Source organism: Lonchura striata, chromosome Z (assembly GCF_046129695.1).
Source record: "Lonchura striata isolate bLonStr1 chromosome Z, bLonStr1.mat, whole genome shotgun sequence".
In the NCBI taxonomy this organism is placed as follows: domain Eukaryota; kingdom Metazoa; phylum Chordata; class Aves; order Passeriformes; family Estrildidae; genus Lonchura; species Lonchura striata.
Genome location: NC_134642.1, coordinates 1,058,328 through 1,082,162, shown reverse-complemented (window position 1 = coordinate 1,082,162; position 23,835 = coordinate 1,058,328). Strand labels below are relative to the sequence as shown.

Below are 23,835 nucleotides of genomic sequence, written 5' to 3'. Positions count from 1 at the left end.
TGGCTGTCTCGCCAGCCAATTAACCTGCGCCAGGTCCCGCCCCGCCGCGCCCATCCCGCTTTCCCCCCTGCGGGGGCGGGGTAAAGCGCTCATTGGCCAAACGCCGCCGTCGCCTGCGCACTTCTTGCTCTTCTATTGGCTGCCTCAGCTGTCAGTCACGGCCAACACCCGCCTCCCGGGGTGTCCCTCCCCGGCGCCTCGGTGCCGGCTCCATTCAGTGGCGGCTTCTGCGGTGGACGCAGCTCCGGCGGGCGGGCGCTGCTCTCGCTCCGTAGGAACAGGTCCTCGGCCGGCATCGCTCGGCGGGCAGCAGCCGCAGGAGGAGGCAGACCCCATTCTGGTAACCACCACACAGCTGCGGCGGCGCACCACAGGCCTCTCCCTCTCTATAACGCCGTGTTTGCGGGGCGTTCCGAGGGGCGGGAGGCCGCCGGGGCGCGGGGAGGGATGGAGCCCGCCCGCGCTGCCCCGTGTGCCGCGGGGGCAGCGCCGAAGCGGCGGCGGGGCGCGGCGGGGCCCGCGGCTCGGCCTGCGGCGGGGGCAGCCCCGGGCCCCGCGGAGGGGCACCGCGGCTGTGTTCACCCTGTCGGGACGGCGACACGCCGAGCCCACCCCGCGGGCCCGACCTGCCCGGACTCCCCCGCGGAGTGCAAGTGGGGAAGCAGCGGGGCGGCTGCGCGGCCTTGGAGCAGGAAGCGCCGCGGGGTTGCTGCCGGGTTTGGCCTCCTCCCGGCTGCTGCTCTGGCGGAGCACGCTGCGCTAAAAAACACCGGCTGGGGGGTGTTGTCCGAGCGAGCCGGCTGTCGTGCCTTGGAAAGAGTCGCGCAGTTCACAGGAGAAACGCCAAGCCGGATTGCAGCGCGCTGATAACGGCGCGGCGTGCAAACGGACGGTCTTGCGCCAGCCTAGGTGGAAACCACCAAATGTCGATTATCTGGTGTCTTCGTGTTGGTAATTCCTAAAAGTAGTGGTCGTCAAAGGGAGGTTTTCTACGTGGGCAATTGAAGGAGCTGGGCGGGGTGTGCAGCTCTGCCGGTGGCCCGTGTGCGTGTGCAGCCAGCAGCGTCTAATGCCTTATTAAACGCTGTGAGATCTGTAGAAATTTAACCTGAGCCTGTATTTTAGAAGAAACCGTGTGTTACAGTCGCAGGAGGGAAGTTCTGATAATCCTGTGCGGTGTCCCGTGAGTCAGCAGCTTGAGTGCCGGCAGGGTTTGGAGCTTTTTGCTCTGCAAACTAAGACGGGAGCTGTCAGAGCGCGTGGTGAGTGAGTACTAATTAACTGCTCATCTTTACGAGAGGTGCCAGCGCCTTCCCCGCTACCAAAGCGGCTCTGCTAGCTCGTGGTGCATGGATGGGTTCTCAGGCTTTTCTGTAATTCAAGCGGGTTATTTCATTTTAAAGCACAAGCTGAGGTTTGTAAGAGGTTGGCAGGCGTACGCTTCACCTGCAATGAGCTGCTTGGCTTCTCTGTGCTCAGTGCTGAGTTGCTTTCCCAGGAAGAATTCCCATCTCTAAGTGCAGCAGTTGTTGGGAACATCCTTGTCCACTCCTCAGCCTGTATCCCAAAAAAAATCTGTGCTTCTGGGTTGAGCAGCTCCAGCACAGGGGCGTGCCACTTCTCTGGAATACAGCATGAGTATTCCTGCGTATTCCTGGAGTGCTTCTGAGGGCTTTTAGGATAAGGTCTTTGTCCTTGCCTTTACCACCAGTAGCCCACCTAGTCACACAAATTAAAATAAATAAAGTATGTCAGTACGTTTTGTCAGACTTGGCCAAAAATACTGCTGCTGCGGTTTCCACAGCATAAGATAATGGACTTCCTGGTTCTTAAGAATTAGAATATTTAGGTCAGTAAATGTATAAAAGTATAAATGTATAAAAATGCTGACTGCTACGAACCAAAACTCCAATACCAAACAATTCAGCCCTACTTTCTGCTCCTGCTGCAAGAAGCCTGACAGTACTGTAAATTGCCCTAATTGACAAATACTCTTTTTTGGAAAGCGTTCTGAAATAATTCTCACCTGAGTTCACCTAAGTGTGCTTTGTTTAGTGAACGTTTCCAGCCTCAAGTGAACTTGCTTACTCTGCCCCGGTGCTCCACGCCTAACTTTTCTTCCTGTTGAACTGGCTGCCTCAGAATGAAAGGGAAGAAAAGTCATTGCAATATGCTAAAGATCTGCTTCCAAAATAACCCGCCTGCCTCTGCCAAACACTTCATTAGTAATTTCTGCCCGTGACTGTTCCTTTTAATCTGCAGATCTCAAGGTGCCTTACAAATGTCCTTTAAGGTGGTGGCCCGGGGCTTTGCTGGAGGGAACCTGGAATAGTTTTGCTGCTGTTTGCTGCTGACTTTCCTCAGCAGCGGATCTGGCCAGCTCAGGGAGCCAGAGCTGCTGTGCAGAACCACGTCCCCCCTCTTCAGCCCTCTGCTCCTTCCTCCTGGGATGCTCTGTTCTGGAGCAAAAGCGACTCCTTGGCCTGCTGAAGGGTGGTGGGTGCAGGGAGAGCTGCTTTCTTTAGGTGGAAGTCTCCTGGGGAGACACACTTACAGCCCGTGCTTGCCTAATGGAATAATTTTAGACTCCTTTATCATTACTGAAGTGATGAAGCCTGCTGGTGTGTGCCTGGTTTGTTGGTTTGTGTCATGCTTGGGTGGGCCAGGCTGGGCTGCTTATTACTGAAACAAAAAAAAGAAAAAGAGAATAAAGTGTACGGTGCATCCACTGCAGACCTGAGGTGGTGCAGGCTCACAGAGGGGGCACAGGAGACACCGTCTGTTGGCTTAAAAATGGGTGAGGCCTAAAAGATTGGAAATTCTGTGGGACCTCCACGGCCTGGAATTAATGATTTCAGCTTGTCAATACGAAAAAAAGCTCCCCAACACAGGCTGGTTTCTGTAGAAGAAAGAAAGGAATCAGTGACACAGGATCTGAGGAGCGCTGGACATGCACTTGTGTTCCCCCAGCCTGCGGGGTGCAGGCAGACTGCAGAGTCATGCAGCACGAGTTGCTGTGCCCGCACTGACACTCCTTGGCACCGAGGGAGACCCACAGGTCAGGCAGCCTGGCAGTAATTGAAGCTGGCCTTGCTTTAATTGACTCTGAGCTTCCCGACTCTCTGGCCAGCCTCATTCTGCCTTTTAAGAGCGTGATGAACCTTTCCCTTGAAAGTAGGTTTTGCCATTTCACAAATCCATAATTGGAGCAGCAGAACATTTGCTCCCAGATAAGGGTGCTTGTGCGTATTGGTAATTAGTTTGACCCGGGCAGATGCCTCCTGATAAGGCACAGCGGGGAGCTGTCCTCTGGTGTGCTGAAGGATTTAATCCCCTTAATTTGTGACACAGCAGCTCAAAAATTCCCAGTTGTTTGGAGCCTCGTGTAGTTCCCACCATTGTCAAGCACTGAAGGGAGAGCAGAGATCCTGGTTATTTTATTCGTGTTTATTCCTCATTCAATTCTGCTGCTTTCTTCCCAACTCCTCCTCACAGGACGCTGCACAGCCTCGTTCATCCATGTGTGTTTTCACACCGTGGCAGGTGCTGCTCTTTCCTCCAGCTCACATCCCTTCCCCAGGGCTGGAGCCCCTCTGCTCTGGAGCCAGCCTGGCAGAGCTGGGGCTGTTCCCCTGCACAAGAGAAGCTCCAGGGAGAGCTCAGAGCCCCTGCCAGGGCCTCAAGGGGCTCCAGGAGAGCTGCACAGGGACTGGGGACAAGGCAGGCAGGGACAGCACACAGGGAATGGCTCCCACTGCCAGAGGGCAGGCACAGATGGGAGATTGGGAATTAGGAATTGCTGGCTGGGAGGGTGGGCAGGCCCTGGCACAGGGTGCCCAGAGCAGCTGTGGCTGCCCCTGGATCCCTGGGAGTGTCCCAGGCCAGGCTGGATGGGGCTTGGAGGGACCTGGGACAGTGGAAGGTGTCCCTGCCCATGGCAGAGGGTGGTACTAAATGAGTTTTACTGTCCCTTCCCACCCAAACCATCCCATGGTTCTGTGACTCTCAAAGATATTGGGAGATTGGGAATTGGGAATTGCTGGCTGGGAGGGTGGGCAGGCCCTGGCACAGGGTGCCCAGAGCAGCTGTGGCTGCCCCTGGATCCCTGGGAGTGTCCCAGGCCAGGCTGGATGGGGCTTGGAGCAACCTGGGACAGTGGAAGGTGTCCCTGCCATGGCAGGGGGTGGGCTCTAAAGTCCTTCCCACCCAAACCACCCTGGGATTCTCTGCCAGCCTCCACTGCCAAAGTGATCTCTCCTGTTTTTTCTGGTTTCACTGCCACCCTCTCAAGCCTGGCCTGTCTCCTACAAAACCATCATGAGCCGTGTAGAGCTGCACAACCCAGCCCCTCCATCTCCTTCAGACCAGGTGCTGGCCTGGGCACCTTTAGGGAGCCTTTCCCCCGCACCAGCAGACGTGGGCGGCAGGGCTGAGGCTGCGTGTCCCTCTGTCCTTCCCCACGAGCCCGGGGGACAGGGCTGGTGGCCAGCAGGGCTGGGCTGGGTCGCAGAGAGCCACGGCCGTGCGGGCAGAGCTGCTGGCAGCCCTGCAGAGCAGCACGGACGGGCACGGGGAAGGATTCCCTGCTTTGCGGGGTCAGGGCGGGTCCTGAAGGTGGGTTTTGGGGGCAAACCCTTGCCAAAGCGCGTTCAAAAGTGTGTGACAAAAGGAGTTGGAGGAAGTGGGCACAATGAAACAGAAACGGGGAACAATGAGACGAGCAGGGGAGGGAGAGCGCAGGGCTGAGTGGCCAGTCAGGTTTTGTGATGGATATAAATTAACTGGGATCATCCCTCTTGGATCTAAACACAGGGCTCAGTGGAAAATGAAACTTGATTCTCCCCTTTTACGAATCTGAGATACCTCCATCAACAGAATAATTTTAGGTGCTGGTGTGACACCTCGGCGAGGAGCAAGTCTCATCCTTCACACATCAGGGAAGCAAGCAAGATTTGTATCCCTCTGAAAAGTCTTTTCCCCTCTGCCCTCTACAGTTAATGATCGAGTTCAGGTGACTCTCAGCCACAGTCTTGTTTGGTTTTTAAGTGCTCATTAACTGCACCAAAGTTATTTCAATTTAATTAGAGTTCGGTAGGGTGTGGTGCTTGTTCTACTTTTTATTTCCTTGTTCTAGGTGTTGGTGGTGACAGGTTGGCGCCAGGGTGGCACCAGGCTGACGGGACTCTGTGAGGGGGTTTGCTGTGACACTGGATATGTGACAAAATCTTTTTGGGATCCCCTGCAGCCGTGTGGCGACGGCAGATGGGCAACCAGATCAAAAACGGGTTAAAACTGAATTTGCTGATCCTAAAGGCAGCACAAAACTAATGTGTTTTGCATTAATTTCCCTGGTCTGATGCTGGTTTCCCAAACGCTGGCAGGCCAGTGGTGCTCGCTCCACCACTAGCAGGTTTGGGGAGGAACGAGCACGTCGGAGGCAACTTTGGTTTGTGCTGCTGGCAAGGCTTCCTCCCGTGCCTCCTGTCGCACTCCATGCAGCAAATTTATGGTCTTTACCCCAAAACAAATCAACACAGGCGTTTGAGTGGAGCTTTTGTCATTCACACGCCTAAACAAACACGGAAAGGTTGAGAGGAAGGGATGCTTCTGGATGCAGAGCTGCTTCCCTCTACGCTTCACACTGGGTAGAAGAGAAACTTGGGCGTAACTGGTGGTGAAAAATGTTAAATGTTGCCGTATTTTTTCAACGCTTGGGAAGATTTGCAAGAAAATCCTCAGATCGTAACCTGTAAGACCAGTCTGCCGTCTTAGAAGCTGATTATGTGCAAATTTGATTATAGAAAGGTCTTCTTAAGTATTCAGGCGATATTTAAGATAATGAAGTTTTGTTCCTTAATTCAATTTCGTCTCCCATCTGGAAGAAATTAAAAATCTAAGCCATGCATCATTTCATTCCTGAAAAACGTCTCGTGCCCTGTTTAGTGTCCCTGCCTGTCTGGGCTGTGGGTGTGTAGCTGGGCTGGGGGGTGACGTCCCCTCTCCTGTCCCCCGCCTGTGTCACCACACAGAGCACGGTGCTGGCGAGCTCTGTGTGCTTCCCGTTGTCTCTCTGCCTTGGAGACGAGTCCAGTGCACATTCCCTGCTGGTCCTGCCGTGTACCAGCCCGTGATAAATGGGAATTTCTTCTGCAAAGAGCTTGTGATCGATAATGGCGTCAAATGAGTTCAAGAGTTGCTAACACCTGTCAGGACCAGAACTGGAGTTACACTAATGATTTTTAATTCTCTTAGGAAAAATTCCTTTACTTTAAAGGATACATTCTCTCTGAAAATATATCTCTAAAGTTTGGGATTGTAAAAATATAAGCCTGGAATCCACAGTTCAGTGGAGTTTTTGGCCATTTTAATTCCACATTTTGTTGTAGCAGAGTTTTAAAATGCTGACAGACACAGTTTCTCTGCTGTGTTGTCCAGGCCCAGAGATTTCATTGCTGGAGAGCTCCAGAGGGTCTCCGTGGGGATTTTGTGGCTGCACCTGCTGTCCTGGCAGGCATTTGTGCCACTGTCCATTTCCATGTGTTATAAATGAAAATTTATTCAGCCAGATTAAAAATAAAAAATAATCTTATTAGTGGTCAAATTCTATCTAGCCAGCCATGGAAAAAGACAGAGCCAAGCCTGGGGTCAGCCCTGGGTGTGCCACAAGGAGTCACCTCAGCAGAGGTTTCCCCCATGCCCACACACCTCCATCCTGGCACGAGGGGTTTTTATAGGGAAAATTCCACCCGAGGCCAAGATTGCAGCAATCAGTCTTTTCTTCCATTCAGAGTCCATCGGTTAATGAGATTCTCTTTTTTGGTGATGAGGAGGAATAATTCAGTGTCCGGAGTAGGTGAATCCCTGATGAGATTTACGGGAAGGCTGCATTCACATGGATCTGTCTGAGGATTTCCATGAGATCCATCTTGGGCTGTTTATGGGATGATCAGCACCCGATGGTGAACACCTGGAGTCCCCATGGTGAACACCTGGAGTCCCGATGGTCAACACCTGGAGTCCTGATGGTGAACACCTGGAGTCCTCATGGTGAACACCTGGAGTCCTGATGGTCAACACCTGGAGTCCTGATGGTGAACACCTGGAGTCCTGATGGTCAACACCTGGAGTCCTGATAATCAATTCCTGGAGTCCCCATGGTGAACACCTGGAGTCCTGATGATGAACACCTGGAGTCCTGATGGTGAACACCTGGAGTCCCGATGGTGAACACCTGGAGTCCCGATGATCAACACCTGGAGTCCCCATGGTGAACACCTGGAGTCCCGATGATCAACACCTGGAGTCCCGATGATCAACACCTGGAGTCCCGATGGTCAACACCTGGAGTCCCGATGATCAACACCTGGAGTCCCAATGGTGAACACCTGGAGTCCTGATGATCAACACCTGGAGTCCCGATGATCAACACGTGGAGTCCTGATGATGAACACCTGGAGTCCCAATGGTGAACACCTGGAGTCCCGATGATGAACACCTGGAGTCCTGATGATCAACACCTCGAGTCCTGATGATCAACACCTGGAGTCCCGATGGTCAACACCTGGAGTCCTGATGGTCAACACCTGGAGTCCTGATGGTGAACACCTGGAGTCCCGATGGTCAACACCTGGAGTCCTGATGGTGAACACCTGGAGTCCTGATGAACATCTGGAGTCCCGATGGTGAACACCTGGAGTCTTGATGAACATCTGGAGTCCCGATGGTCAACACCTGGAGTCCCAGTTGTCAGCACCTGGAGTCCAGCCATGGCCCATCCCCTGGCCGAGCCAATCCTTTTACTTGTGACTCAGTTTCCAATACACACCCAGTCTCAAAGGTGGGGGGACTAATACAACAGGCATAATCTAACAAGTATCCAATACTATTTCACATATCCAATTATTTCATACAAGGAATGTCACGAATTCCATTTACCACACATAACACGTGCGACAGCTAAAATCCCTGCTGGCATTTTGTGTGTGCCAGGGTGGCGCGGGGCAGCACCGAGGGAGGGCCGTCGGCGTTCCAAGCCCTTCCTCGCCGTGCCCTCCCGGCTGCACGGGGCGCTCCTGGGGCGTCGCTCTGCGGGGTGGAGCAGTGCCAGGCGGGGTGCGTGGGGCAGTGCTGCGGGTCCTGACGCTGCCTTTGCCCGCAGGTGCGGCGCAGGAGGCAGGATGCTGTCCCGAGTGCGCGCGGCCGCGGCGCCCTGCGCGCTGGCGCGGCGCGGCCTGCACACCAAGGAGAAGGGCAAGCCGCTGATGCTCAACCCGCGCACCAACAAGGTGGGTGTCCGCCCGTCCGCCCCTCCGCGTGTCGGTCTGTCCCTCCGCGTGTCGGTCTGTCCCTTCGCTGTCTGTCTGTCCTTTCGCTGGGTCTGTCTGTCCCTTCGCAGGGTCTGTCCGTCCCTTCGCTGTCTCTGTCTGTCCCCCCGCCATGTCAGTCTGTCCCTTCGCAGGGTCTGTATGTCCATTTGCTGTCTCTGTCTGTCCCTTCGCTGTGTCTGTATGTCCATTTGGTCTGTCGGTCTGTCCCTTCGCTGTGTCTGTCCATCCCTTCCGTGTGTGTCTGTCCGTCCACTGTGTCGGTCTGTCTGCAGTGTGTCTGTCCATCCCTTCGCTGTGTCTGTCTGTCCATTCGGTGTGTCTGTCTGTCCAGCTGTAGTCTGTCTGTCTGTTTGGTGTGTCTGTCTGTCTGCAGTGTATCTGGCTGGCTGCATTGTGTCTGTCTGGCTGGCTGCAGTGTGTCTGTCTGTCTGGCTGCAGTGTGTCTGTCTGTCCCTTTGGTGTGTCTGTCTGTCCATTCAGTGTGTCTGTCTGTCTGTCTGCAGTGTATCTGTCTGGCTGCATTGTGTTTGTCTGGCTGGCTGCATTGTGTCTGTCTGTCTGTCTGCAGTGTGTCTGTCTATCTGTCTGCAGTGTGTCTGTCTATCTGTCTGCAGTGTGTCTGTCTGTCCGTCTGCAGTGTGTCTGTCTGTCTGGCTGCAGTTTGTCTGTCTATCTGTCTGCAGTGTGTCTGTCTGTCTGTCTGCAGTGTGTCTGGCTGGCTGCAGTGTGTCTGTCTGTCTGTTCAGTCTGTCTGTCTGTCTGTCTGCAGTGTGTCCATTCGGTGTGTCTGTCTGTCTGTCTGCAGTGTGTCCATTCGGTGTGTCTGTCTGTGTCTGCAGTGTGTCTGTCTGTCTGCAGTGTGTCTGTCTGTCTGTTCAGTGTCTGTCTGTCTGGCTGCAGTGTGTCTGTCCGTCTTCAGTGTGTCTGTCTGTCTGTTCAGTGTGTCTGTATGTCTGTCTGCAGTGTGTCTGTCTGGCTGTAGTGTGTCTGTCTGTCTGTCTGCAGTGTGTCTGTATGTCTGTCTGCAGTGTGTCTGTCCGTCTGCAGTGTGTGCTTTGAGGCCGACTTACAAGAAAGTAGGATTTAGTTCCCTTCATGAAGCCATTCCTGTTTCCACAGCCCATCCTCTGCCTCTCTCTCTCTTTTCTCCACTGGAGCTGTAGTGGCCTTTGGGAATCTTGAGGCCATTATTGTGTAAATTAGAACTGTAAGAAACGAGGTGAGGGCTTTTGGTGGCTGATGGAGACGTCTGAAGTGGTCAGGAGAGGTTCTGTGTGGGTTATTTTACCCTTGCCTTTCCCCCTGGACAGCAGCGTGCACGATTCCTCGATGCTGCGTGAGTCCAGGCTGCCTGAAGGGAGGCAGACGGAACTGTGGAAGGTAGAGCCTGGCTGAGTGCAAAACTGAAATTGAGATTGCTGTGTCAGGGGAGGGGGACAGAGTAGATTGCTGTGACTTGTCAAGATCAGATTGTCTCAAGACTTTCAGGGCTCTAAAGACTTTGACTTCAACCCCTGTAAGCTTTTCCAAATGCTGACTATGCAACAGCATTCAGAAATGAGAACAATAGGTCACTTCTTACTGTTTTTCTAGTGGTAATATCATCCCCTTTTTTTTTTAACCATGGAATTGTCGGCTGGACTGAGCACAATGCAATTTTATTTCTTGAGGAATAGAAAGGAGTAGGGAGCTTCCGGTTAATGGCAATTGAATTTTTGAATTTTTTAATGCCTCCAAGAAGTTACATTGGTGAGGGGGAGCCCCATTGTGCATTAGTTTGTCTCTGCTGTATCAGCCTGTTGGAATGGATCAGAAAGCTCATTGAGTGATACTGCTGGATGCAGTATCTGTATGGAAATGCATTTTGGATATTCAGCAAAGACATAAATGATTTATGAAACACGCCGAGTACTTTACCCCTTGGACCTCACGTGTGTATAGATATATATATATATTACCGATGTACAGAAGCAGATAAAGGGTGTTATTTCTTGCTGTCAGCTTGTTGAGGTTATCGTGTTTTACTTGATTGCATTTCATTTTTACATCCTGTGTCAACTCTGCAGAAGGTTTGGTTTCCCCTAAGGCACGTGTCCCAAAAACGAGCTGCACAAGGACAGCATGGGGGGCAGGAACCAGCCCTTGTGCAAACCACTCAGGGGAGTTGCTCTTTGCCACTGGAGCAGCTTTCCTGCTGTAATTGGTTTTTCTTTTCTTAGCTGCGTGTTGCAGGACGCCCCAGCTGTTTTGCAGTTTGTGTTTGGAGGCCAGATGTGCGGTGTTTGCTGTCGGGGTGGCTCGAAGAGGCAGCGAGCCCTCTGAGTGCTGTGGCACGCTGCTCTGCGCAGAGCCCTGTGTTTTGGGTGCCTCCTGCTCCCTCCCAGGCTATTCTTCACCTTCAGGACCTCCTGTCCTGCTGGAGGTCCCTACTGCTGGGCCCGGGCAGCGTTCTGGACTTGCTTACAGCACTGCTAGGTTTAGTGTTGGCAATTAAATCCTTTCTGACACGGTGCAGTTTAGTGCTGGCAATTAAATCCTTTCTGACGCGGTGCAGTGCTTCAGGTGGGGCAGGCTTGGTTCTCCCAGCACGGAGCAGGATCCCTGACTGGGGAGTGCCATCAGAGCGTTCTTGTCTCCCCTGGAAATACGTGACCTGTAATTTTATCCCTGTGTTTCTTTTCTGTGGCTCGCAGAACATTTGTGGCCGAGTAGTTGGTGCCGCTTCCTGTGCTTTAGCTGGTTGTTTTAGTGGCTTGTTTTGGTGTTCTTGTGAAGAAGGGTGTGATTATATTTTGTGCTGTGGATTCCATTACCCCGTTTTCCGTTCCTCGGGATTGTTAGGTTGTCACAGAATTCCAGAATCCCTGAGGTTGGAAAAGCCCTCCCAGCCGCTGAGCCCAACCTGTCACCCGATCCCCACCTTGTCACCCAGCCCAGAGCTCTCAGTGCCACGTCCAGGCCTTCCTCCAGCACCTCCCTGGGCAGTTCCAATTCCCGACCTCCCTTTCCACAGGGAAATCCCTTCTGATGTCCAGAAACTCCTCCTGCACCAACAGTGCCTCTCAAAATTTTGGCTTCAACAGGTATCTTTAGGATTTATATATGCACATATTTGTGTGTATGTACGTGCCTGGAAATGGCAGTGGGTATGTGCATGGAAATAGGTGATAGATGTTAAAGAAACATTCACTGGTGGCAAGTTAATAATCCCAGACTGATCCTGAGAAATTTGACCAGTGTCGTATCATTTATACAGGTGATCATCTTCTCACACGTCATATTTTTGCTCACAGTTTCACGTGTTCATTCACAGCTGTTTCAGCCCGATTTATTTTCGTGCATGGCTTCCATAATACTTCCAGAAACTGTGATAAATTCACCTTTGTGTAAAGAGACGATTTTCTTATCAAACTTGTATGTGACCTCACTGACTTGTGGGAAATACCCAGCAGTACATTTCTGATCCAGAATAAAAAATAAACAGGAAAAACCCAACCAAAGTCAAAGCCATTCTGACAAAATAAAAGGGATAGCACAAGAAGGTGTAAAAAAGGATTGTATGAACTTGAGGATGTAAGAGTAGATGCTCCCTTCCGCTGCCCATGCTGGTTTTGACACATTTCATTTATTTGAATACGTTTCAGGTTTAGGCTTAGCCAGCTGGGTTGAGCAGCCAGGGCATGGAGTGCACAGTGCCCCTGTGCCTTCCTGGGGAAACCAGGATAAAGGGGATGCGGGGAAGGAATGCACACGGTGATCCCTGTGCAACCTGGGGAAACCAGGATAAAGGGGATGTGGGGAAGGAATGCACACGGTGATCCCTGTGCCTTCCTGGGGAAACCAGGATAAACGGGATGTGGGGAGGGAATGCACACGGTGATCCCTGTGCAACCTGGGGAAACCAGGATAAAGGGGATGTGGGGAGGGAATGCACGTGGTGATTGCTGCTAGGAAGGGCAGTGCTTGAAACGTCGCAATGGGTTTGTGCTCAGTCAGGTGGAAAGACCCGAGAAGCAGGAGAATGGGCAGGAGAATGGGCAGGAGAATGACAGAAGCTCTGCCCAAAGTCCCACCGCAGCTCTGTGTCCTGCCCAGGTGGTTTGGAGGGATGCTCGGATGGAGCTGGCACGGCCACGCACCTGCAGGCTTTACCTGCGTGCTTCCAGGAGGAATTAGGCACGGGCACATGGAGCTGTTTAATCTGTAACCAGGTGCCAAAGGTGGCGGGGAGGGTACCAGACCTCGTTTTCCTTGGAGCAGGTGCTGTGCCCAGCACCTGTGGGCTGGGGGGTGGCCCAGGGAGGCAGGGCGCTGCCCGGGGCTGGTGGTCGTGGGGAGCAGCCACATCTGCTCGGCTGGAAAAGCAGCAGCTCAAAGAGATGTCCCGGGGCTCACGGCTTGGTGGTGCCTGTGGAAAATGTACCCAGGAGAGGTGGAGGCTGTCTGCTCCCCGCTTTTCCCCTCTCCCGTGTGGCATCGCTAGCAAGTCCCGGGGATGCAGCGTGGCTGTCGGCCAGGCTGGTGGAGAGCTCTGCCTCGCAGAGGGCTCCAGGAGCTGGTGGCAGCTCTGTCCCAGGGACACGGAGGTGTTCAAAGGGGTGGGTTTCTGTCAGGGTTATCTCAGCGCATTGCCCTGCTGCGCCAGCCACACCCGCCAGGGCATGGCTGTGCTGCTCTGGGAGGGTAAAGGCAGAGAATCCAGTTTAGAAGTGAAGGAGGAAAGAAATCAGGGGAGATTTTATGTTCTCGTAAAGTTTTATTCTCTGGTGGAGATAGCAAAGACACCTTTGATTCTTATGAATGAACTTTATTAATTTCCAGTGGAGGCATCTTTTGCAATAGTGAACTTTGTGTTTAGCCCGAGGGGGCAAAGTCAAGAGAAGGAGCCCACGATCCAACATAAAATCTACTTTATTTCCAAGATGTTTGTGATGCTGCTTCAAAGGCTGTGCTCCGCCACTGCATCTGTTCTAACAATTACGAGGACTTACAAAGAAACCATTTTTTAAATCTCACGAGTAACTAATTTTCCAAACAGTGTCCTGTTTGTGTATAAACTGTGTGTGCATCTTTGTCAGCAGCCCTGGATGGGGTTTTTGCTGTACATGATAGCATTTACGGTTGGTTAAAAGTACAATCTCATAAACAGGGCTGCGAGACTGCAGGCGGGGAAGACTTCCCACCACTACTACTTCCCTGCTTGCAAACCTCTCAGAATTCCTTACTCAGGGGTGCTGTACAAATCCTGCTCGCAGCACTCAGGCTGCCCCACGCAAGGCAGGCAGCTGCAATTTGTGTGTGCAGGTATTTACAGCAGCACGGGTTTTGTGATGGAGCCCGGTTGCCTCGAGGTCCCAGCGCCAGGGTTTGTGGATTGCAGTCCATGGGTGTTGAGTGTGAGCTTGTCTCGGCCAAAATAGCACCAACACTCACTCCAGTAGCAGTTTCATTCCCCCTCCCAGCAGAAGGTTGGTTTTGTGGCAGGAGTGTTAATTAATTAATTAACCTGTGGGCTCCGAGGGGTGCTGGGCTCCCTGTGGGATGCGCTCCCTGCTTTGTCCTGCTGCCCTGGAGGTGAGCCCTGCTTGTTGTGAGCTGACAAGAGGATTAGGGAGGCCGATGGCAGGGAAAGTCAGCACGCAGCACCTGGGGAAAGGAGAGCGATCCCAGGCTGCAGGAGAGCTTAAGCACTTAATCCAGGGAAAGCTGGGGGACTCTGGGACTGAGCTGTGGGGTACTCTATGTCTGCTGTGTCCCTGATGTCCCAGGCTGTCCCTGATGTCCCAGGCTGTGTCCCTGATGTCCCAGAGCTGTGTCCCTGATGTCCCGAGGCTGTCCCTGATGTCCCAGGCTGTCCCTGATGTCCCCAGGCTGTCCCTGATGTCCCAGGCTGTCCCTGATGTCCCAGAACTGTGTCCCTGATGTCCCCACGCTGTGTCCCTGATGTCCCAGGCTGTCCCTGATGTCCCAAGCTGTGTCCCTGATGTCCCAGAGCTGTGTCCCTGATGTCCCGAGGCTGTCCCTGATGTCCCAGGCTGTCCCTGATGTCCCCAGGCTGTCCCTGATGTCCCGAGGCTGTCCCTGATGTCCCAGAGCTGTGTCCCTGATGTCCCAGGCTGTCCCTGATGTCCCAGGCTGTGTCCCTGATGTCCCAGGCTGTCCCTGATGTCCCAGAGCTGTGTCCCTGATGTCCCAGGCTGTCCCTGATGTCCCAGGCTGTGTCCCTGATGTCCCCAGGCTGTCCCTGATGTCCCAGACTGTCCCTGATGTCCCCAGGCTGTCCCTGATGTCCCAGGCTGTCCCTGATGTCCCAGAGCTGTGTCCCTGATGTCCCCAGGCTGTCCCTGATGTCCCCAGGCTGTCCCTGATGTCCCAGAGCTGTGTCCCTGATGTCCCCAGGCTGTCCCTGATGTCCCAGGCTGTCCCTGATGTCCCCAGGCTGTCCCTGATGTCCCAGACTGTCCCTGATGTCCCCAGGCTGTCCCTGATGTCCCAGGCTGTCCCTGATGTCCCAGAGCTGTGTCCCTGATGTCCCCAGGCTGTGTCCCTGATGTCCCAGGCTGTCCCTGATGTCCCCAGGCTGTCCCTGATGTCCCAGGCTGTCCCTGATGTCCCCACGCTGTGTCCCTGATGTCCCCAGGCTGTGTCCCTGATGTCCCAGAGCTGTGTCCCTGATGTCCCAGGCTGTCCCTGATGTCCCCAGGCTGTCCCTGATGTCCCAGGCTGTCCCTGATGTCCCAGAGCTGTGTCCCTGATGTCCCGAGGCTGTCCCTGATGTCCCAGGCTGTGTCCCTGATGTCCCAGGCTGTCCCTGATGTCCCCAGACTGTCCCTGATGTCCCGAGGCTGTCCCTGATGTCCCAGGCTGTGTCCCTGATGTCCCAGGCTGTCCCTGATGTCCCCAGGCTGTCCCTGATGTCCCAGGCTGTCCCTGATGTCCCAGAACTGTGTCCCTGATGTCCCAGGCTGTCCCTGATGTCCCAGAGCTGTCCCTGATGTCCCCAGGCTGTCCCTGATGTCCCAGGCTGTGTCCCTGATGTCCCAGGCTGTGTCCCTGATGTCCCAGGCTGTCCCTGATGTCCCCAGGCTGTCCCTGATGTCCCAGAGCTGTGTCTCTGATGTCCCAGGCTGTCCCTGATGTCCCAGAGCTGTGTCCCTCATGTCCCAGGCTGTGTCCCTGATGTCCCCAGGCTGTCCCTGATGTCCCAGGCTGTGTCCCTGATGTCCCAGGCTGTCCCTGATGTCCCAGGCTGTGTCCCTGATGTCCCCAGGCTGTCCCTGATGTCCCAGGCTGTGTCCCTCAAGTCCCAGAGCTGTGTCCCTGATGTCCCAGGCTGTCCCTGATGTCCCAGGCTGTGTCCCTGATGTCCCAGGCTGTCCCTGATGTCCCAGGCTGTGTCCCTGATGTCCCCAGGCTGTCCCTGATGTCCCAGGCTGTGTCCCTCAAGTCCCAGAGCTGTGTCCCTGATGTCCCAGGCTGTCCCTGATGTCCCAGGCTGTGTCCCTGATGTCCCAGAGCTGTGTCCCTGATGTCCTGTGTCTGGCTGTGGTCTCAGGAAGGTGGAAGGGTGCTGGGTGTGTGACATTGCACCTCCATCCTGGGAAATCCTGCATGGGCAATCCCGAATCCACATCCAAATCCAAACCCAGAACAAGCTCATGGTCCTGAGCAAAATACTGCAAGTGTTGGAAGGACTCCAGGGATTTTATCTCACTGCTGTGGACCAAACTTGTTCTCTTCCCGTTGGAATGAGGACTGAATTTCTGTGTGAAGGCTGATGTCATTCTCATTGCTGATTTAGTCCTAGCTAGAAATTAAAGCATCTTTGAACACAGCAAGATGTAATTGTCATGTAAATCAACAGCTGAAAGTACTTAGTGTCACTTAAAAATCCATCCTGTTTGATGCTGTTGTGACTCTGGAGACACTGAACAGCTGGTTCCCTACAGACAGGAAAGAGTGTGAATAAACCAAATAAAAATGGGTCTGTGTTCTGCTTGGGGCTAAGCTCAGCGTCCTGGCCATTCCCGTGGGCCCAGGTGTTTAGAGGGCACAGGTTCCACCCTGCAAGAAAGTTGGGAAAAGCCATGTTCTGGGAATTTTAAATCTGGCAGTGTTGTTTTCACAGGACTGGAGGCTTTCTGCAGGGCAGGATGCAGGTTCTGGTAGTGAGGTGTTTCTCCGGGGTTACAGTAAAATGTCAGTGCAGCCAGCGTGGCTCTGAACTCCAGTGGCCTTGCTGACAGGGACTGAACTTCTTCTTCCCTTCCTCTTCCTCCTCCGAACACTGTAAGTGCTTTGGCACGGTTTTTGTGTGGTGTCTGGAGTGACAGCCAACACAGCACGAGTGTTGGCCGGCTGTGCTCGGCCTCGGGGCCCCAGCCACTGCGACTGTCAGCGTTCAGGAACACAAATAATCGCAAAATACGATTATCTGCAGGTGATTTTATTGAGAGCTCTGGGAGTCAGGGTGCAGACCCAAATCTGACCCTGACACGGCTTTTGAGCTGAATGTATTTTATATTCCATCCTTATATAACTTAGATATTAATTTGCATATTAATTATTAAGTTTACATAGTTTAGGAACACAAATAATCACAGGATATGATCATCTGCAGGTGATTTTATTAAGAGCTCTGGGAATCAGGGGTACAGACCCAAATCTGACTCCCACACAGCTTTCGAGCTGAACCTATTTTATATTCTATCCCTATATAACTCACATATTAATTTGCATATTAATTATTAAATTTACATTGTTCAGGAACACAAATAATCACAGGATATGATTATCTGCAGGTGCATTTATTGAGAGCTCTGGGAGTCGGGGTACAGACACAAATCTGAATCTGACATGGCTTTCGACCTGAACCTATTTTATATTCTATCCTTATATAACTCACATATTAATTTGCATATTAATTATTAAATTTACATTGTTCCGGAACACAAATAATCACAGGATATCACTATCTGCAGGTGATTTTATTGAGAGCTCTGGGAGTCAGGGTCCAGACCCAAATCTGACTCCGACACGGCTTTTGAGCTGAACCTATTTTATAGTCTATCCTTATTTAACTTATATGTTAATTTGCATATTAATTATTAAATTTACATTGTTCAGGAACACAAATAATCATGGGATATGATTATCTGCAGGTGATTTTATTGAGAGCTCTGGGAGTCAGGGTACAGACCCAAATCTGACCCTGACATGGCTTTCGACCTGAACCTATTTTATATTCCATCCTTATATAACTCACATATTAATTATTAAACTTATATTGTTCTGTTGTATACATTGACATGAGTTTCTCAGGATCTTTATTGGGTCCCTGACCACAGTTTCTCATTATTATTATTCTTACATGTAAGTCACATATTAATTGTTAAACTTATATTGTTCTATCATATTCATTGACATGAGTTTCTCGTGATCTTTCTCAGGTCACTGACCAGAGTTTCTCATGATTATTCTTATGATTAAACAGTAATTATATTTAATTACTAACCAATCATCACATTAACAATTATATCAATGATTATGTATTAGCTACACAGTGCAGTTCTATCAAGCACGAGTTCTCCATGTGCTTAGCGTGTTTATTTTTGCAGGGCCTGCAGAGCTGATTTTTCCTTTTAACCCGAAATCCCCGTGATTTTAAAACCCTTTTACCATCACAAGCAGTTTGGGTGGGAAAGTTCTGCTGTATTTAAAGGTATTTATCTGTATTTAAAGGTGCTGAGCTGATGGCAGCAAGCCGGGGTGCGAGGGGCAGGGAAGGTGTGAGAGGGGTTCCTGTGGAGAGCGAATTTCTAATTTCTGCTTCCACAAGGGGATTAAAGTTTCTTGTGAAGCACACAGGAGTGGAGCTCGTCCCTCACAACACAGGAAAAGCGAGTTTCTCTCCTGTCAGTTTGTGTTCTTCGTGGAAATGTTGGATTATTCAGGTCAGCGCTTGAAAAAAAAACACTGCTCAAGTGGTAAAGTGATTGTTGCACCCCACAAAAAAAAAACCAACAAAAAACAAAACAAAACAAAACAAAACAAAAAAAAACCAACAAAAACAAAAAATACCTCCCCAAAAAAAACACAAAAAAACCCTAAAACCCCCAAAAAAACAACAAAAAACCCCACTCCCAAAAAACAACAAACAAACCAAACAAAAAATCAGAAGCAAAAACAAAAACCAAAACAAAACAAAAAAAAAAAACACCACCCCAAACAAACAACAAAAAAATGAAACCAAACAAACAAAAAACAAACAAAGAACCCACAAAACCAATGGAAAACAAAACAAAACAAAACAAAACAAAAACCACAAAAACAATAAACAAACCAAAACCAAAAACAAAATACCAAACCAAACAAAAAGACCCCAAACAACAAAAAAAAAAAAACTCAAAAAACCCATAAAACCAACAAACCCCCCCAAAAAAACCCCCACAAAAACCAACAAACAAACAAACAAACCAACAAAAAACAAAAAACAAAACCAAAAAATCAAGTCAAAACAAAACAAAACAAAAACAAAAAACCAACCAAACAACAAAATAAACCAAAACTAAAACAAACAAAAAAACCCCCCAAACTAAAACAAAACAAAACCAAAAAACCAAAAAAAATCCCAAAAAAGAAATGGCAGCAAGGTTAAAAACTGGGAGAATGAACTGTCATCTGAAATGTATTTGTATTTAGTATTGGGAGAATTCTGGAGAACAGCAATGAGACTGGGAAAAAAACCAGTGTTTTGCAAGTAACTTCTGACTTCTTGTGGAAAAACTCTGCTGTGCTAGTAGAAAAAGGTTAAACTTAAATCAGTATTTAGTGTCAAATCTACTGCATGAAAGGTTGGCAGACATGAAAATAAATACAGAGCAAAACAGGTTCATTTTAGGGCTAAATAGGTGGAGTTTTCTGAAAAAGGGCAAAACAGTGAAGGTTTTGGGTTTGGGTTGTTGTTTTTTTGTTGATTTCTAGCTCTTCAAGTGTTTAATTACTATAGAGCACAGTGTAGAATTAGTGCAGAAAAGCAGGTGGACTGCTTTAGTCAATGTTGTCAAAACAACCGATATTAAATATGACCTAAACAGGAAGGAGAAAAATAATGTAAAAATAGTAATTATTTTAACAATGGGATTTTTTTTTCTAAGGATTATTGTTTAGAAACCATCCAGGTATGATGAATTACACTACAACTGGCCTATTTTCAGAAATTTGTGTTAAATGCCTGTGAAGAGTCTGTTCTCACACAAGCAGAGGTGAGAATATTTGTGTTCTAATCTGAATTGACGCCAAGTCTGAATTGAATCCGAATTGATGTCTGAATTACTGTGAAGTGGAAACGCGCTGGTTTTTGTTTTCATGTCAGTCGAGGGGTTGAACACGGATGTGTTCCACAGGGATCATCTGATTCCCTGACCTTTCTGACGGCAGGAGGAATTTGCAGTGTAATTACAAAGCATAAGGCAAACCTTAGAAAGCTTTTAATTTTTTTTCCCCACTCGGCAGTAAGAATCTGAAGGTTGAAAAACGGTTTGAGTTGGTATTTAAATAAATTTAAATAAATTTAAACTCTGTGCACTGTCCATCTCCCGGATGGAGAAGAGCAGGAGGTTTTTGCAGGTGGGTTTTTTTGGCAGTAGGCAAAGGGGTTAGATCCATCCCTGAGTGAAAATGAAGTTTGGGTTGGACAGCGATCTTCCAGAAGCATTAGGGCATCAGGGGCATCGGGCTGTATTGCTGAAAAAAGCAGCAAATGGAGCAATTTGGGTAAAAATCTGAGTGTTCCTGTCTGCGGCTGTAGGGACCAGGCTGGGCGAAACAACTGGAAAAGCAGCTGTTATTCCACTTTTATCCCGTTTCGCTTTTAACTCTTTGCTTCTCCCCAGCTCCGCAGAGGAAAATTAACTCGGCAGGGTCTGTGGTGGAAAGGAACGGCCCCGAAAAGTGAGGAGAGCCCAGCGGAGGTCCCAGCCCTGCTGGAGAAAAGGCTGCAGAGGAAGAGCTGCGAGGAGAGGCAGGGCCAGGGGCAAGGACTGATGTCGCTCTCGTTTCCAGGGCATGGCCTTCACCCTGCACGAGCGACAGATGCTGGGGCTGCAGGGACTCCTGCCTCCCAAAATCGAGACACAGGACATCCAGGCCCTGCGCTTCCACAAGAATTTGGCAAAAATGACCGACCCCTTGGAGAAGTGAGTGCTCGTGCTGCGGTGGGAGCGAGCGGGAGTAAGATGGAAAGGTGGAAATTCTCCGCGGGGGTAACCAAAGTTTCTAGTGCCTCTGCTGGGTTTTAAGTTATTGGGTGTCGCTGTCGAGGAATGAGAAGACTCTGACTCAGAAGCTGCTGAGAGTAAAACTCTGATTTATTCAAAATACCCCGCTCTTTATACAGAGCTTTGTGAGCACCAACTCCTGAGAGTAAAACTCTGATTTATTCAAAATACCCCGCTCTTTATACAGAGCTTTGTGAGCACCAACACCTGAGTGTAAAACTCTGATTTATTCAAAATACCCCGCTCTTTATACAGAGCTTTGTGAGCACCAACACCTGAGAGTGAAACTCTGGTTTATTCAAAATACCCCGCTCTTTATACAGAGCTTTGTGAGCACCAACTCCTGACAGTAAAACTCTGGTTTATTCAAAATACCCCGCTCTTTATACAGAGCTTTGTGAGCACCAACTCCTGAGTGTAAAACTCTGATTTATTCAAAATACCCCGCTCTTTTATACAGAGCTTTGTGAGCACCAACTCCTGACAGTAAAACTCTGATTTATTCAAAATACCCCGCTCTTTATACAGAGCTTTGTGAGCACCAACTCCTGACAGTAAAACTCTGGTTTATTCAAAATACCCCGCTCTTTATACAGAGCTTTGTGAGCACCAACTCCTGAGAGTAAAACTCTGATTTATTCAAAATACCCCGCTCTTTATACAGAGCTTTGTGAGCACCAACACCTGAGTGTAAAACTCTGATTTATTCAAAATATCCCGCTCTTTTATACAGAGCTTTGTGAGCACCAACACCTGAGTGTAAAACTCTGATTTATTCAAAATACCCCGCTCTTTATACAGAGCTTTGTGAGCACCAACTCCTGAGAGTAAAACTCTGATTTATTCAAAATACCCCGCTCTTTATACAGAGCTTTGTGAGCACCAACTCCTGAGTGTAAAACTCTGATTTATTCAAAATACCCCGCTCTTTATACAGAGCTTTGTGAGCACCAACTCCTGAGAGTAAAACTCTGATTTATTCAAAATACCCCGCTCTTTATACAGAGCTTTGTGAGCACCAACTCCTGAGAGTAAAACTCTGATTTATTCAAAATACCCTGCTCTTTATACAGAGCTTTGTGAGCACCAACACCTGAGAGTAAAACTCTGATTTATTCAAAATACCCCGCTCTTTATACAGAGCTTTGTGAGCACCAACTCCTGACTGTAAAACTCTGATTTATTCAAAATACCCCGCTCTTTATACAGAGCTTTGTGAGCACCAACTCCTGAGAGTAAAACTCTGATTTATTCAAAATACCCCGCTCTTTATACAGAGCTTTGTGAGGATCAAATCCATTGGTTCTGAAGTGAAAACAACCCACCACCAGTGGTGCAGAGTGCTTGACGCACAGTGATAGAACTTAACTATAAACAATGTGAAAAACAAGAGAGATAAAGAATTATTTACATTCTTCTCCAGCTCTTTCCCAGGCTTCTTCCTGGATAGAAACTCTCGTTTCTTCCTTTGACTGAATCTGAGACCCACAATCGGGTGTCCTTTTCACTCTGGCACAGAAAACCGCTTTCATCCTGCAGTCAAATGAGGCTGGGAAGCTTTTTTTTTCCTTTTTTTTAAACTTTTTTTTGATTTTAATATTCCACGTTCATAAAACAGCAAAAGAGAATGTGTGAAGATCAGTAACAAAGCTGCAAAGCTGCCTGTAAGCTGTGACACGTATTTCTGTGATACGTGAGATGGAGTGGCAGGTTGGGGGGTGGCATTCAGCCCCATCTCTAAAAATGTGTGATGATGAAGGCAAAATGAGCATTTGAGATACCAAAACCAGTGTTTAACGTATACAGTAGTTCCTGCTGAAAAGGAACTATGAGAGTGCAATTTTAACTCTCATCATGTGTATTTTTTAAATACCTTTTTTTTAAATACCTTTTATTACTTAACACACTGGTTTGGTGGACCACAAAGGATTTTGCTGTGTTGTATTTTGAGGGTGCCGTGTTTTTAGCACCCCATTAGTGTTCTCACACAGTCTTTATGTACCTCTGCCTGTGAAAATGCACGGTCTGCTGCAGGCAGGAGGAGAGCTGGAGTGGCTTGGGCCTCGCTAGCCCACATCAAAGCTCTTTTGTCCTCACCAGGGCTGGAAGATGGCTCTTAAATCCACACCAGGTCACCAGCTGGCCCAAAGCAGTTGTGTCTAAGGCAGCTTGCTAATTCATTATCTTTGTGTCCTTGGGTCAGCAGGACTGTGAGAACCCCGGCCTTATTCTGGGTTCCCATGTGGTGGTGAAATTCCTCCTCCAGCCCGTGCTTCCAAAGAAAAACTGTGCAGGCTCTTGCTGTTCGGTCTCAAGGCAGTTTATTGTTAGTTATCTAAAAGATTTTCTCCTTGGGCTGCTGTGGTTTGCTCCCAGCTCAGGCAGAGGCACACACACACCCTGACATCCTCTCTGACCCGACTGCTGCTTCTCTCCCACCAGGGCTGCTGCTCTCTTTTATATGGTACATTACGTGTTAAATATTTATAGTTTTTCCCCAATGCCTACTACCTATGTTACAAAGTGCTTTTCTACTCTAAACCAATCTGTGAGTGCCAACATCACCAAGAACATGGAGGTAAGGAAAAAGAAGGAGGAAGAACAGGGTCAGCCCACTTTCCTCCATCTTAGAACTTCTGATCCCTATGTACAAAGTAAAAAACCCCCTGTACAGGTGCTAAAACCCCCCTGTACAATACTAAAAAATTATCCTCTCTACTTTGTAATTACTTTTACTATCCTATCTAACCTTTTGTGACTGCTTGTTCCACCTCCAAAGTTGGTAATTCATTCCATGGCTCAAACTCAAAATCACAGCTGTTTGCAGCTGCCTGCCAGGGTCTAGAATGCTTCTGACCAAGGCCTGGAACCTCTAAAAATGTCTGAGAGACATTTTGAGCTCCAACAGGACTGACTATGGGTTGATGCACAGAAAATTGTGGATAAATCTGCAGAAATCCAGGTTTAATTTACACACCTGCATCTGTCCTTCAGGATGGAGGTAGGGCTCAGTTTGCTGCACGTGTGTGTCGGCGTTGGGATTCACAACACACATCCTCTGGATGTGAAATTATTTCTCTGTAATTTTGTTTACAAGGGGACAGAGACTCCTTGGTTCCTTTTTCAGCACACCGCTGGGCTGTCTGTAATTGTGAATCATTACTGTGTCAGCAGTCCCACCCTGTTGGAATCTGTGTATTGATGATTCTGAGATTGTAAAAGTCTCTGTC

General features: G+C 49.6%; 1 protein-coding gene across 2 annotated transcripts in view; it reads left to right on the top strand.

Annotated features, from left to right (window-relative positions):
- The first annotated feature begins 205 nt into the window (after positions 1-205).
- The window catches only part of ME2 (malic enzyme 2), a 41,903-nt gene continuing 18,273 nt past the window's right edge, over positions 206-23,835 (top strand). The window contains exons 1-3 of one of the 2 annotated variants that reach the window (XM_077790203.1): positions 206-340; positions 8,159-8,285; positions 20,391-20,524. In XM_077790203.1, coding sequence (XP_077646329.1) covers positions 8,178-8,285; positions 20,391-20,524 — 242 coding nt within the window. In that variant the 5' untranslated portion in view covers positions 206-340; positions 8,159-8,177. Of the gene's footprint in view, positions 341-7,612; positions 7,838-8,158; positions 8,286-20,390; positions 20,525-23,835 lie in introns of those variants that run through there. The other variant, XM_077790202.1, reaches the window with a different exon arrangement.